Genomic DNA, 15,953 nt, shown 5'->3' on the forward strand with positions numbered 1-15,953 from the left:
AGGAAGTTTAAATTAATTACAGGTTCAGCAATTCATGGCTGTGAACCTCCTTTGCTGCGCATGGCTGCCCTTCATGCGTTGCATTTAAGTCCTGTTTTGCTGGTATCTGACAATGTGATTTATGGCTGTTGCTTTCTAACAGTCCACTGTTTGCCCTCTAGGAGGGATTGGTCTCCAGAGCATCAATAATAACAGCACCACTTTCACAAAATGTCTTTTAATGATGGAAGAACTGTGTTCATTGAGTTAGGCTAATTGCAGGCATCGTTTATTAATTGCAAAAACTAGGAGAGGTTACATATTTTACAAGCACTTAATTTGAAATCACGGGAGATGTTTTGAGAATTAAATCTGCTGATGGAAGTCTTGGTACACTTTATAATGATTTTTGTTATCACTGTACATGCAAAATAGAGAGCGTTACTGTACATGGTATTGCAATTACACAGTGTCTTTTGATCTTGCAGGAGAGGCTCATTCATGAAATTGCAGAATGCCATGGTATTCTGGTCACCTCTTATTCCTACATCCGGATCATGCAGGAGTCACTTGCACACTACCACTGGCAATATTTAATTCTGGATGAGGGGCACAAGATCCGAAACCCAAATGCTGCTGTTACTGTTGCGTGTAAACAGGTATCCCAACATTTATTTGACCTTTTCCTCTGGTTTGGTATGAGCAGAATCGGACAGAATGTGGAGCTCATCCTCAAATGATTATGTTTATAATTAAATTGCATGCTAATCTCTTTCAGAGGCTATTATGTTGACCACATACTGGTGATTACAGATACAGGGCAGTAAAGGTTATGTCCAGTTCCTTATCAGAACAACCACGATGAGGCAACTCTCTGTCAGCCCATGCCTTCTATCGGGCAGACGCCAAATGTTTTGGAACTATCTACAGTTCTCAGTTATGAATAAGGGGTAGGCCATTTAGAACTGAGATAAGGAAAAAGCTTTTTCACACAAAGAGTTGTGAATTTGTGGAATTGTCTGCCTCAGAAGGCAGTGGAGGCTGATTCACCGGATGCATTCAAAAGAGAATTAGATAGAGCTCTTTGGGCTAGTGGAATCAAGGGATATGGGGAGAAGGCAGGAACGGGGCACATTGGATGGCGGTACTGGCTCGAAGAGTCGAATGGCCAACTGCTGCACCTATTGTCTATGTATCGCAGTACAAGTCTAGTTCATTGATGATGGGGGTAATGGATCATTGAGAAGTCTGCTACACTTGAGACAGTTTAGGACAAGTTGGGAGTTGTTGAGATGAATGATAGAGCTTCATTAGTGTTGGTGGTGGGATAATCACAAAGCTAGCCAGCATTAATGAAGGCCAATCTTCTTGATCAGTAGAATATGCAAGTCCAGCTAAACTTCATGTGAAAGCACACTTGGTATTTACTTTGTGCCAGATCATTACATTTCTGATCCAGAAGGGGCTGAAGTGTCAGTTAAATTCTATGGGGGTGTAATATTGTGCCTGTATTTTTGATGTACAGGTGACCTGTTATGGATTTCACAAATCGATACCCCAAAAATTGGATATATGGAATCAAATTTGCTCTTTCAAAATTTATGTGGGAAAAAATTTAATAAATGCGAAAATGGGGGGGAAAAAGTAATGGCAAAGTGAGATACCTGTTCACATGTCCTCTGACTGGACTCGGCTGTGACCTTTTACTTTAGTTTAGACATACAGCAAGGAAGCAGGCCCTTCGGCCCACCAAGTTTAGGGTTGACCATCGATCACCTGTTATCCCACTTTCTTATCCACTCCCTACACACTGGGGAAATCTTATTATATACAATGGTCCTATGTATTCAGAAGCTGTCACATGAAGTTAATCTGTCTATAAGGAACTGGACTTTTTGTACCTACTGTCCATCTTTATGGGCACTATCATCATTTAGGAATATTTTGTATTGGAACAATTCAATCATCTGCACTGAGTTTTTTTTGGTATAAAAACATGCAAAAATCTATATTAAAATGGAGAACATTCTTGTCCTCCACACATCCCAGTAATCTTTTCATCCACACAATTAATGTTTCATATAAATAAATGTTATGTTAGCTGTTAATAGATTTAAACAGTGCAATCTTTGAGAACAGCAAACTCCAGACATTTTCCCGAGTGATTCTGGGGAGAGGGTTTCAAGGAAGCAGCCACGGACTCTGAACTTCATTTCAGGAATATATGCTGCAGTTTTTCATTAATTCACAGGATGTTAGAGTTTTGTGAGACAGGCCAGCCTTGATTGGCTACCCCTAACTGTCCGAGAGTTGAAATTCACTAAGCTGTTTCAGAGGATGGTTAAAGTTCAACTCCTTGCTCTTGGGTTTGGCCTGAAGTCACATTGAGGTCAGACTAAGTAAGGAGGCAGACTTCCCCTTCTGTAAAGCATACGGGTATTTTTACCACAAGCAGGTGGCCACTATTCTCAATAATATTCTTTACTTATTAAATTTGCAAGACTATATTGTTATATTCCAGAAATATAACCGGTGCATTACTCCAAACGGGACCAGAGTTGTATGTTCTATTCCAGCTAATTATAACATAGTTACAGAAAACAATATGCAATTATAGGAAAGATAATTAGTGTATAACCCAGAACCATTTATTACAGTTGAACGTATAAACGGTGAATGAGATCTCATCTTTAAATCATTGTTTGCTGATAGCAAACCCCATCACTAGATTGAACTAAAGATAGACACGGAGTGCTGGAGTAACTCAGCGGGACAGGCAGCATCTCTGGACAGAAGGAATGGGTGACGTTTCGGGTCGAGACTGGTGCTCCAACATTTTGTGTCTATCTTTAGTTTAAACCAGCATATGCAGTTCCTTCTTACTTGTTTGAACTATCCTGATATCTTTCTTAAAAGAATCTTTGTGAACTTAATTTTGGCACAGCTTTATTGAATCATAAGAGCTTTTAATGTAGATTAATATTTAAAGAGATGTATTTGATCTAAGTTTCATAGTGGTCTTGCACTCAGTGCTGTTAATGGATACTGCTTGCCTATGAGTAGCAAAATTAAACTAGTCACCGTATTTTTATACTGCAGAGCTATAAATTTTATTTGATGGAGAGTTTGAAGCAACAGTGTGAAGTGAATTAACAGCAACAAGTTTGGGGACAAGTCATGATTGCATAAACTATGTTCATTCTTTTGTTCGACAGTTCCGGACTGCACACCGAATTATCCTGTCTGGTTCACCGATGCAGAATAACCTGAAGGAGCTCTGGTCCTTGTTTGACTTCATTTTTCCAGGAAAACTAGGAACATTGCAAGTCTTTATGGAACAGTTTTCTGTCCCTATTACAATGGGAGGTTATCAGAATGCTTCCCCTGTTCAGGTACCAGGCGGTCAGGTTGCTACTTTCCAGACACTGTAACAAATAAGAAATTTGTCTTTTGAATGCAAATCACCCATCTATATATTTACAACCTCTCCTGCTACACAGTTGCTATGCTTACACATTAAATCCATATCACATTAGAGGAATGGAAGTGTTACTAATTTATGCATGTCTTCTGATTAAAGTTATACAGCATGGAAACAGGCCCTTCAGCCCAATTTGTCCATGCCAACCAAGATGCCTAATCTAAACTAGTCCTATTTGCCCACATTTGACCATATCCCACTAGACTTTCCTATCCAGCTGTAAGCATGTTTTGAATGCTCCATTCCGTAGTTTAAAACAGATGGGCAAATGAGAAAGAGAAATTAGAGTCATACAGCATGGAAACAGGCCCCTCAGCCCACCTTGCCCATGCAGATCAAGCTGCCCGTCTGCATCAGTCCCACCTGCCAGCGTTTGGCCCATATCTCTCTTGAAGAAGGGTCTCAACCCGAAACATCATTCCTTTTATCCAGAGATCCTGCCTGTCCTACTGAATTACTCCAGCATTATACGTCCATCCTAACTCTTGCCTTTCCTGTCTATGGACAGGATCTGTCCATGTACTATATCATAGATACATAGACAATAGGTGCAGGAGTAGACCATTCAGCCCTTCGAGCCAGCACCGCCATTCAATGTGATCATGGCTGATCATCCACTATCAGTACCCCATTCTCCCCATACCCCTTGATCCCACTGGCCCTAAGAGCTCTATCTAACTCTCTCTTGAAAGCTTCCAGTGTATCGACCTCCACGGCCTTCTGAGGCAGAGAACTCTCTATGTGAAAAACTTGTCCTAATCTCAGTTCTAAATGGCTTACCCCTTATTCTTAAATTGTGGCCCCTGGTTCTAGACTCCCCCAACATCGGGAACATGTTTCCTGCAGCTAGCGTGTCCAATCCCATAATAATTTTATATGTTTCAATAAGATTCCCTTTGCATTCTGGTTTGGACTAGTGAATTAGATTTTCTTTGCATAATAAAAACATTGTTTATAATAATACTCATTAATTAAGTAGGTGTCGTAATTGTACTATAATAGCCCACCCTCAGTTTCCAGCAGATCCACTACTTTGCCATATGTTCCTTAAAGCAAAAACAGACCTCTGTTTGTGTGGTGATATTTTCTTGTCTTAAGCCTGCTGTTGTCGCATCTAGCAGACACTAATCTTTCTATGTAATGTACCTTTCTTGTTGGCCCCCTGCAGGTTTCCTTTTGATTTTTGGACCACTTAGATTAGTGATAAATGACATTTGGACTGAGATAGGATTAGACGCAAAGATAACGTACCATGATGAAAGGTCCATTTCCCTGAGGGAAGGACTTACGCAGCTAATAAAACTTCCATTTCATGTCCTCTTGAGAGCTTCGAACTAGACCCTGGTTTTAAGCCTTAAACCATTAAATATAGAACCAAACATAAGTATACTGGAGCATTGATACCATTAAAAATTAAATATAAAAGCCACGTCTGCCACTAGAAGGATTAGCACAAATTGAAGATTATTGTAGTTAATAGCTGTATTGTGATGTTAATTAACTTACCTGCATTATTTCTCTTTTTTCCCCCCAACAAAATAACCCTTACAAGAGAGGAATTAACAGTCAATTCTTCATCATGTGTATTAAAATGTATTACGTCATGTCTAAGGGTTCTGTTAAATGCTGATGAGGGCTTTCTTAAAGCAGTATTTTGATTTAGCTATTGTGGATGTGCCCCAAGGACCATCAAGAATACAACACCAACTTCTTCTTCTGTACTTTCCCCAGGTACAAACCGCCTACAAATGTGCTTGTGTTTTACGGGACACTATATGCCCATACTTGCTACGAAGAATAAAAGATGATGTAAAAATTAATCTGGCATTACCAGATAAGAGTGAACAGGTGAGTAAAATACAGCTTTATTACCCAAAGTAAATTTCTACCTGGCAGTATATAGTTTAGTTATCCTTTGACAGGACAGCACATTATTCTATGTTCGTACCCAATGGAAAACAATATTGTAGTGTGCCTGGACCAGAGCTTCCTGCTCTGGGCAGGGGGGTACTGGCCAATTATCGTACGTGTTGTTGCTTTGATTCCGATTGTTTGACAGCAGAGACGAGGGAATGCATCTGGGAACTTGTTGATTTATTAAGACACAAGCGTTGCACTCCAGATGCAATTACCCACGGAGTTATTGAGAATTGCACATTTCATAATGAAAAGATGGATTCTTCTTGAATCACTTTTGGGGACATGTGAGTAACAGCTGCACTATTTTAATTCTGAAGTTAAGCTGAATATAATGTATATGAACACTTGTTCTCCATGGAACTAGAGGCCCGCGCGATTATTGGTTTGCTTAAAAAGCAGATGAACAAAACATTAGACGGATGACCTCCAGAGCTTCTCCAGACCCTTTCCTTGGTAGCTTGGTGTGACAGTAGTTGCATTAAATATTAAAATGCCATCATGAGGCACAGCAGGGGTGATGCATACAAAATAACAAAGACTTCAGTCATACAAAAATAAAGAGCACTTCACATCTGTGGGCACAGATGCTGATTGTGTTTTTTTTAATTGTTCCCCATTAATTTTTAATTACCTATATAAGTTAATGCTGAATTAAGAAGGAAGCGTATCATTTTTAATTTTACCCCATAAATTTAATGACCTTTTAAAAAAATTCTGTATTAATTAATTAATTAGCAGTGTGTCTTGTAGTTTGCTATCAAACATACAGCATGCACAAATTGTAAGCAGTTTAATGTTCACTGTCCCAAAGAGTTGGCAGTAATGTATCCCAGCAAAGGTGTTTGTCGTACACAGGAACTAATGATTAGTTTAAAAGCAGAACTAATCACAAAGTGGAATATTCATCAATAATACACAACTCTCCAGCGTTGTGCTGCTGCATTATACCATCATCACTTTATATAAAGATATGAATAATTCCTGAAGCATGTTGCTCATTCCTGTTTTGATTGTCTTCCTTCTGTTGTGGTCTATAATGCCACTTATTTCTAAAGGACGAGGCGTGAATCATACAAGTATGGTGACTGGCCTCCTTCTATCCTGTAGCCACTTCTACATATGTGTCAGAGATTGGAGAGGATTGGCTTGTTATGGGCAGACTATGTTACAAGGAATTCGTATTTTCAAGGAATTTTACTTGTGTTTGTAATGAGGTGGTGGCGCTGCCATGCAGTTGGCGAGCAGTCCGCGTGTCTTTTCTTTTTTTTAATTTTCTTTTGTCTTGTTGGACGTATGTTTTAGTTTATTTTTAGTTGTGTATGTGTGGGGGGGTAGGGGAAACTTGTTTTAGTCTCTTCCTTCGGGGGGGGATGCGACCTTTTCTTGTCGTATCTCTGTCTCCGTCTGCGCTGAGGCCTAATCGCGGAGCTGGCGGCTTCCAACTGGAACCGACCTCGAAGCTCCAGAGGCAGAGCCTGGACTCACCATCGCGAGGCTGACCGACTCGTGGCTGTAGTGGCTCTCCGGCAGCGGCAGCCCGACTTCGGAGCCCCGGAGGCTTTGTCCGCGCCGCGGGCCCAGTGGACGACAACATTGGTGACCGATTCTCCGGAGCTCCCGCAACAACAGCATTGTCCGCTGGACTGGAGGTTCGTCCGCCCCCGGGCCGCGGAGTTTGAACCGGCCCATTCGCGGAGCTCAGATTCGGCCGCGGGACTTACCATCACCCGGCGGGGGGGCCCAACATCGAAAGCCTGGATTGCCTCAACTCAAAGGGAGAACAAGGAAGGAAGAGACAAGGACTTTAAGACTTTTGCCTTCCATCACAGTGGGGAGGTGCCTGGTAGACTCACTGTGGTGGATGTTAAACTGTGTTCATTGTGTGTTCTGTTATTGTATTTTCTCGTCATGACTGCAAGGCACACAGTTTTGTTCAAACTAAAAGTTTGAATGACAGTAAAGGTAACTCTAACTCTTAACTCTAAATCTAATGATTGTCGAAACCATCAAAAAAATGAGCAGTTTTAAAGATCCTGACATCTCAGCACATATGCTTTTCACCATACTTGTGTATGTGACAATTAAGTTGACGACTTTTTGGCAAAGTGATGCCATTTTACTCTCCCATCTTCCTTTGCATTAGTTTTGTTATCTCGTGGGCTTTATCCCTGCAACAAGACCTGGGGCAAAAGTCATATATTATTATTTTACATAACAGATGGGAAGACATCTATTCTCCATATTGTTGGGCATGGATTGCTGCAAAAGTTGCAACTCCATCAGGTTCAATTTGTTTGTCAACCTTTATGGCTAATGTTCTGTGGTTTGGCACAGTGTGTGGATTGAATACTGAGAAAACAACTCATAAAGTATCTCGCTATAGGATAATAACTCCCTCTGCGATGGAAAGAATTTTTCAATCCTTCTGTAGTCGGTCTATGTTCTCTGAGTCCTCAAGTTAATATCTTATTGATCGACAGTGGATGAGCTTTTGCATGCATCTACTTGCATGCACAGCTGATTCCAGTGATGTGCCTTCCAGTACATTAATCCTTGGGTCACAGTGAATGGTGCAGTTGGCAAGGATTCTCCACTGCGCAACTAAGCTACTATAATTTTCATGGTACTTTGTTCCCCCTGTTCTTTCCAAGTCTATTGAAGGTTTTAACGTTAGCTTTGTAGCTGTGATGCCTGGTAACTGAATTTATGGGTGGATTAGTAACCCAGCGGATATATTGTGAACCATATGTTCCAGTGTTTCCTGGCTTCCTGTTACTGAGTTGTAGTTCTTTCTCATCTTTGCAACAGGGTGTAGCCATCATTGGCAAGTCCAGAATTTATAGCCTATGTGTGAGTGTTGGAAGGATGTCTCCCTGGTCTACAATCCTCTGACAAAGATCCACGGTGTTACTGGACAGAACTGTCTCACATTTGGACTAGTAATCAAATCTGAATGGAGGGTGCAAGGTATAAAGGAACTTCCCAATGAATTTCACCTGCAGTCACGGAGACAGCTGATGCTGGAATCTTGAACAAATATAATCTGGTGGTGTAACTGTTCAAACTGAAGCAAGATCCTGACCTGTAATATTGTCTGTCCATTTCCCTCCATAGATGCCGCCTGACCCACTCCGTTCCTCCAGCAATTTGTTGATGTTCATGTGTGCTTATTGTCCTTGTTCCTGCTAAAGCCACATATTACAAAGTAGGATCAGAGTAACCTGTAGATCAGCTGATGCATTAGTTTGATGGTTCAAACAATAACCATGTGTGCAAATGGTGGAGGGACTGGATGTTCAGAGTGGTGAACCTTCAAATCATATACAGGGGTTTTATATCATATATCATATTATCTGGTTCTTATGACAAGATTACACACCCCACAATTTTTCTATTTTCTTTGATTCATTCTTTGATGTCGAATGTATTCAGTGGTGAATATTCAGTTTAACGACAGAAACTAGACAACAAATAATTGAAATACCGGTAAGTTATTTTCAGAATAATATTGTTATTTTTCCTTTAAGCGTGGAGAGAGGATATTTTGAAGCTGAAGCCTCAAAATACAAAAATAATTATCTGGTGCAAACCTGCCAAAATTTCTTACCTTGTGTTACTGCTTTTTTTTGTTTATTGTAAAGAATCAGTCTAATGAAAAGTCCCGACCCGAAACATCGCTGCCTATTCCCTTCACAGATGGTGCCTGACCCGCTGAGTTCCTCCACCACTTTGTTTTTTTGTTCAAGATTCCAGCAACTGCAGTTTTTTTGTTTATCCAAAGAAATAGTCTTGTTGGCTCAATACTGTGGGGGAGATGGGATTCTTATTGGTACATCGTGATGTGAGCAGTTGGCAGTAAGCTGTTGTTTGATCAATAGGACAGGACCAGTTGATTTGAAAGGCATTGCTTATGTGGGTCATCATTTTCCATTATATGTATAGAAACTCTGTGTCTCACTGGTCTGAGCTTGTGCCTGGTCTTTAATCCGTTAATTTAACATTAATAGTCATGGACAGATACAGCATGAAATCAGGCCCTTTGGCCCACCAAATTCATGCTGTCTATTAACCACCTGTTTCCAAGAATCCTGCATTAATCCTTTTCTGTAGACACCCCTCATGTAGATTCAACCAGTCATCTACACACTAAGAGCAAATTACAGTGTCCAATTTACCTACGGACCCGCACATCTTTGGAATGTCCGACAAAACCAGAGCATCCGGAAGAAATCCATGCATTCACAGAAATGTGCAAAGTCCACATGTGCAGTAGGCAGGTCTCTGGTGCTGGGAGGCAGCAGTTCTACCTGCTGTGCCACTGTGCCGCCCAATGTTCCGTTCAGCCTTACATTAAACGTGTTTGAAGTCGAAACTTTGCCATGCAAGTGTGACTATAGTTTAGGTTGTGGTACTGACATGAACTTTGTGTAGCATCACAGAGCTTTTTATTCTAAAATAGTAATCCCAAATTACAGAGTCATCTGAATGAACATGTCAAGGAGAAATGTGCAAACTGACTGGACCTTATCTTTTTGTAGGTACTGTTCTGTCGCCTAACAGAAGAGCAACGTGAAGTCTATCAAGGTTTTATAGATTCCAAGGAGGTCTATCAGATTCTCAATGGGGAAATGCAGGTCAGGTATCATTACATTATATTTGTCAACAAAGCTTGATTTCCAGTTCAGTGAGTGAGTGGGAGTGAGGAGTAAAACCCACTGTTGTAACATTGACACACTCTTCTTCAACATCAACACAAATCCCCAAGGGGTTACAGAGGATGAGAAATTAGCTTAATTTTTTTGATAAATTTAAATACTCTATTCCGTAGATAGACACAAAAGGCTGGTGTAACTCAGCGGGTCAGGCAGCATCTCTGGAGAAAAGGAATAGGTGATGTTTCCTGTTCCTTTTCTCCAGAGATGCTGTCGACCCACCGCATTACTCTAGGATTTAGTGTCTACCTGCGGTGTAAACCAGCATCTGCAGTTCCTTTCCACATATTCTATTCTGTACTTTGACTTAGCAATTGCTTAATATCTACTGTGGAACACGTGTCCAAACACATCACATCAATTCACTCTTCCAATCCTCAATTTTGGTACCAAGATTTCTTGTACATACAAGACCTTATGTTTTTGTAACATACACTGTATATACAGTGGAGCAAATGTACATGGTGCTGAGTTGTGTCTCTTTCTCTCCCCACACCCCCACCCTGTCTGACATAGGTATTCTCAGGCCTGATATCTCTCAGGAAGATCTGCAATCACCCAGATCTCTTTTCAGGTGGCCCCAAGATCCTGAAGGGTGTGCCTGATGAACAGCTGACTGAAGAAGAGCATTTTGGATATTGGAAGCGTTCTGGCAAAATGATCGTGGTCGATGCCTTACTGAAGCTTTGGCACAAACAGGGCCATCGAGTGTTGCTCTTTTCACAGTCACGGCAGGTCAGATGTTCTGACAATGATGTAATGCAGAGTAAATCCACTTAATATGCCGTGCTACCCAACACAAAAAGTGCCAGGTGTCCATTATATCCAAGAGTCAGGAGTGCTTTATTGTAATTTGTCTCGAAACGGAACAATGAAATTCTTACTTGCAGCAGCACATCAGATATGTAACCTTAGTACTCTGTAAACACTGCAATAAACAACAAAAGTAATAGTCCATAGGCAAAAACAGTACCCCCAAGTCTATGTAGTTTGCAGTATATTGAGGTTCTAGGGTTTAATAGTCTGATGGTTGTGGGGAAGGAACTGCTCCTGAACCTGGATGTTACAATTTCAGGCTCCCATTCCTTTTTCTCAATGGCAGGAGTGAAATGAGAGTGTGGCCAGGGTGGTGTGGGTCTCTGGTGATGCTGGCTGCCTTTATGAAGCAGCAACTCCTGGAGATCCCTTCTATGGTGGGGAGGTCAGTACCTGTGATCTACTGTTTAATAATTCACAGTTAGCATCATCCACAGTTAATGCTAACTTCCTCAGAATTGTGGTGCATAGTATGAAAAGCCTTTATAGATCCATTAAAGTAATGCTTAGTTCTATTACATTTGTCGGGTTGATGTATTTTGAATATAAACAAATGCTTCATTATCAAGCTGAATTAAAATTGACAGTGTCTGATATTGTTTTGATGTACTTTCAGTCAGTATAACAGATCAATATGCAGTTAATTTAACTTGAGTTTAAACTATAAACAGCTTTAGTAATGACATTAGTTTGTACACTTATTGCTCTGCTTTCATTACAATTTATAGATTGTAAATCTATGCAAATAATAGAATTATATTCTATACTCAATATATATGGCAATTTGAGCATATTCTGTGGTGTAAATGTTAATATCTAATTTATTATTATAGCACGTCAGAAACTGTTCACATTGAGGTATGTTTCCATGTGGTAGATAAACATTTCCCCCTTCTTTACACTAGCTGTTGAACATCATGGAGCTATTTATACGAAATCTGGGCTATTCATATCTTAAAATGGATGGATCAACAACCATAGCTTCCAGACAGCCACTCATTACTAAATTCAATGAGGTAGAAGTTCTATACAACATTGCTGTGCTTATATTTATGCTGCAACAATGCTTTTATTCTTGCTGTTTGCCGTGCATATAGAATATGCAATGCTTTTTGAAAATTTTTATTTTTTAAACAAATGTGTTTTTGTGTTACAGAATTCTTCCATATTTGTCTTCCTTCTCACCACTCGCGTTGGTGGTTTGGGAGTTAACCTGACTGGAGCAAACCGAGTTATTATCTATGACCCTGACTGGAACCCAAGTACTGACACACAGGTGAAGCCCTTTTCATTTTGTATCGGAGCAAACAGCGGTGAACTGGCACTATGCTGCAATTTATCATCTGCAGGCCACATAAAGCCATAAACATGCAGAGACTCGTTATTAAGTAATTATGTGTTCACAAGTGCAAGCTGAACTTGTTACACTAAGACCAACAACTAAAATCTGCAATCTATAAATTTTCTCAGGTAGAATTGCTGTTTTCAATTGTTCTGTTATTTTATTTTGCTAATGTTCTGGTTATAACAGAAAATGTGATGAGCAAGACATACTGAAGCAATCTGAAGTACTTTGAAATGCCCGATTCTGTACTAACACTAAACAGTTCACTTTGTGCTGTTAAGAATATTCACAAATAAACTGTTGGCTGGATGATGGCCTGATCCCCATTTGCTTGCGTGTATGTTGTACAGTTGTTCAGCTGTCAGCAATTACAGCAAATATAAAGCTAGCAGAAAACTTAATTAAAAACTGCTGGAATACGAATAATATGACTGCTTTGTGCAGGTGGGGCTATAACAATTTTTTACTGAACTATAATGTGACTATAAACCTTTGCCCTGCTGCCAAAAGTTTCCCTGCAATAAAGGCTCATAGTTTCAGCAATAAAAATACATAACTCAGAGCTGACCTGTTTAGAGAATTGTGCATACGCTCTCCATGTTTGCCTTTTGATAATGAAGCTCTTTACAATGTGCTGGATGATGTTCGCTAAACCCTTTTTTTTAGGCCCGAGAACGAGCCTGGAGAATAGGCCAAAAGAAACAAGTTACCGTTTACAGATTATTGACTGCAGGCTCGATTGAAGAAAAGATCTATCACAGGTCTGTTTACAATTGCAGATACTTAATGCTATATTTAAGAGGGAGTTAGATGTGGCCCTTGTGGCTAAGGGGATCAGGGGGTATGGAGAGAAGGCAGAAACAGGATACTGAGTTGGATGATCAGCCATGATCATATTGAATGGCGGTGCAGGCTCGAAGGGCCGAATGGCCTACTCCTGCACCTATTTTCTATGTTTCTGTACCTGTTTGTGATGTGTCCTGTCATGCTCAACTCTTGTCAATTGTCATTTGATTTGATAGAAAATTAAAATTTTCTTAGGCGCCATTTCGCATTATTCCAAATGATTTTATATGCCAAAACATTTTAATTTCACACTGGGTGATCAGCCAAATATTGTTCTTGATTTTCCTTCCCCCCTCCCATGCGTACCCTTCAGTTATAAGTACAGGAGTATTGTTCTGCATTCATTCATGTAGAAATGTAATGGTACAGATACAAATACAAGGGAAACAAGAAAACTGCAGATAGACACAGAAATGTGAGAATAACTCCGTGGGACAGGCAGCATCTCTGGAGAGAAGGAATGGGTGACGTTTCAGTTAATGCTAAATGCATTTCGTTGTCTCTGTACTGTACACTGACAATGACAATCTGAATCTGAATCTTCAGGTCAAGATCCTTCTTCAGACTACACATGCTCAGCAAATAAATCAGTACTTGAAAGAGAAGAATAGGTTAAAATTAAGGCTCCCTATGAATGATCCCAAATGATGAAAGGGTTATAACCAGGGGTGATGATCTGATAGCATCACTAATTCACGTTCAAGGCACGTCTCATTGCTACAAAACTGCCGCTGAAGTATGACTGGGTTCATTTCAGTGGCCCATCTCAATCTTCATGCTATTTCTGAGTGATTAGTGATCAATTAATGATCAGCCTTTATTTGTTGTGATCTGTGTTATCTGATTTTACACTTTTGGAAACAATTTAGAGGGGATTATTTTCATCCAGATTAAAATCCAGATTTTATTTAAAACCAGGGACCAATCATGAAAGACATTTCCCACTACACTTGCCAATCACCTTTCACTGGCAGCTCCATTAAGAATCCTACTTCAGGCATAAGCCTATGCCTTTACAATTCCAGTTTTGCTGTTTTCCTGCAACTATCTGTTGTGACTTGCACTTTGTGGTTCGACTTCACGCATGTAAAGTAAACTAAATCAGCGTGAAATTAATGAATACACATGTTTTTGTGATCAGTTAGCATGTGCAGGTTTTGCTGAAAGTGTTTATTTTCCTGCATCATCCTCTATAATAAAGTTGACTTGTTTGCATTGCCATTAGTGTGAGGACCAATAGATGCATTGGGGGAAGGAGCACTGGTTGGAATCCTCCTCTATGTACCATGACCAAAGTGATGGTGATGAAGTGCATTTTGTGACCACCACAGGAATTGAAATCCCTTTATATATATATATATATATTTAGTAATATTCCACATGTTTAAACATTTTTGTCTGAGATAAATATTGTTTTAGAATTGAGAGATGAAACAATTTTAAAATACAATGCATTAAGTTTGAGTTGTGGAAAGGTTATATTGATTTTAAATGAATGCTAGCTTGTTATGAATGTTATAATCCAACATAGTTCTTGAAAGTGCAAATAACCAACAAGTCCTGTGATTTTAATTTGCATTTTTTATTACTAAAGAGGAAATTGTAAATCTTTTCACAAGTTGTTTCTTTAAATAAATTATGTCATTCTCACTTAATTACAGGCAGATTTTCAAGCAGTTCCTGTGTAATCGAGTACTGAAGGATCCGAAGCAGAGGCGTTTTTTCAAATCTAATGATCTTACCGAGCTTTTCACATTAAGCAGTCCAGATGGTTCTCAGGGAACAGAAACAAGTGCGATTTTTGCAGGTACTACTGCATTAATGTCAACAAATAAAAGAATACATTGTAGTATAGATTGTAATTCACCATGTTTGCTGTCCTTCATCGACAGCAGTGTGTACCTTGTAAATCCCCATGCAGAGTTAAAGAAAGAGTTGCATTGATATCCACCCAGGAAAATGCAGATGCTGTAATCTTGGGCTAAAGTGCTGGGGGAACTCAGTTGGCCAGGCAGCATCTTTGTAGGGAGCAGACAATGTTTTGGGTCAGAACCCTTCTTCAGCGTGAGGTGTGTCCATTCTGAAGTGTAAAAAGGAAACCGTACCAACCAGTTTACACAGAGCAAGGTTCTGCAAATTACTGTGTTATCGTAGATAGACAGCTTGCTTTTTGTTCCTGCTTAGGAGAAGAACAGTGCCCAAAGTTCACAATTCCAATGGTTTCTTGTGTTTGTGTGCATCCACCTGGCAGGGCAGAGGAAGCTTCAATGCAATAGTTCATCTATAAGACAGCATTGTTGACAAGGCAGCAAGCACTTCAGTTCTCAAGTAGGTTTTTTGCTCTGGTTCCTGCAGTGGGACTTGAACCCACCATCTTCAGACTCCAGCATCAGTCCGACCCACTGACTATTGTAGAATCAAAGAACTGCAGATGCTGGTTAATACACAAAAGGAGACAAAGTGCTGGAATAAAGGGCCTGTCCCACTTGGGCGCCATTTGCGCCTCACGCAGGTGGTGCGCAAAGATTTTGTGAATCCCCAAATTCTGGGGCGCCGCGCGCTACCGCACGTACCTGCCTACGCCACCACGTCTCACCACGTGTCACAACGTGTGCGTCGTGACGTGAAATTGATGTGGTGAAATGACGTGTAAATAACGCCAAGTGGGACAGGCTCTTAACTCAGCAGGTCAGACAACATCTCTACAGAACGTGGGTAGGTGACGTTTCAGTTCGAACCCCTTCAGACTACAGAATAAGAGTCTCGACGTGAAATGTCATCTATCCACTTCTCCAGAGTGGTTGCCTGACCTGCTGAGTTTCGCCAGCACTTTGTGTCCCAAACTGCCGACTGT

At 40.3% G+C, this 15,953-nt stretch overlaps 1 protein-coding gene across 2 annotated transcripts in view; it reads left to right on the plus strand.

Annotated features, from left to right (window-relative positions):
- ercc6 (excision repair cross-complementation group 6) overlaps positions 1–15,953 on the plus strand; it is a 38,378-nt gene that overhangs the window by 15,866 nt on the left and 6,559 nt on the right. For both annotated transcript variants that reach the window (XM_055661610.1, XM_055661611.1), the window contains exons 9-17: positions 468–638; positions 3,195–3,371; positions 5,192–5,308; positions 9,919–10,014; positions 10,609–10,827; positions 11,814–11,924; positions 12,065–12,184; positions 12,920–13,014; positions 14,761–14,906. In XM_055661610.1, the coding sequence (XP_055517585.1) occupies positions 468–638; positions 3,195–3,371; positions 5,192–5,308; positions 9,919–10,014; positions 10,609–10,827; positions 11,814–11,924; positions 12,065–12,184; positions 12,920–13,014; positions 14,761–14,906 (1,252 nt within the window). The remainder of the gene's footprint in view (positions 1–467; positions 639–3,194; positions 3,372–5,191; positions 5,309–9,918; positions 10,015–10,608; positions 10,828–11,813; positions 11,925–12,064; positions 12,185–12,919; positions 13,015–14,760; positions 14,907–15,953) is intronic.

The sequence above is a fragment of the Leucoraja erinacea genome, chromosome 34, assembly GCF_028641065.1.
Source record: "Leucoraja erinacea ecotype New England chromosome 34, Leri_hhj_1, whole genome shotgun sequence".
In the NCBI taxonomy this organism is placed as follows: domain Eukaryota; kingdom Metazoa; phylum Chordata; class Chondrichthyes; order Rajiformes; family Rajidae; genus Leucoraja; species Leucoraja erinaceus.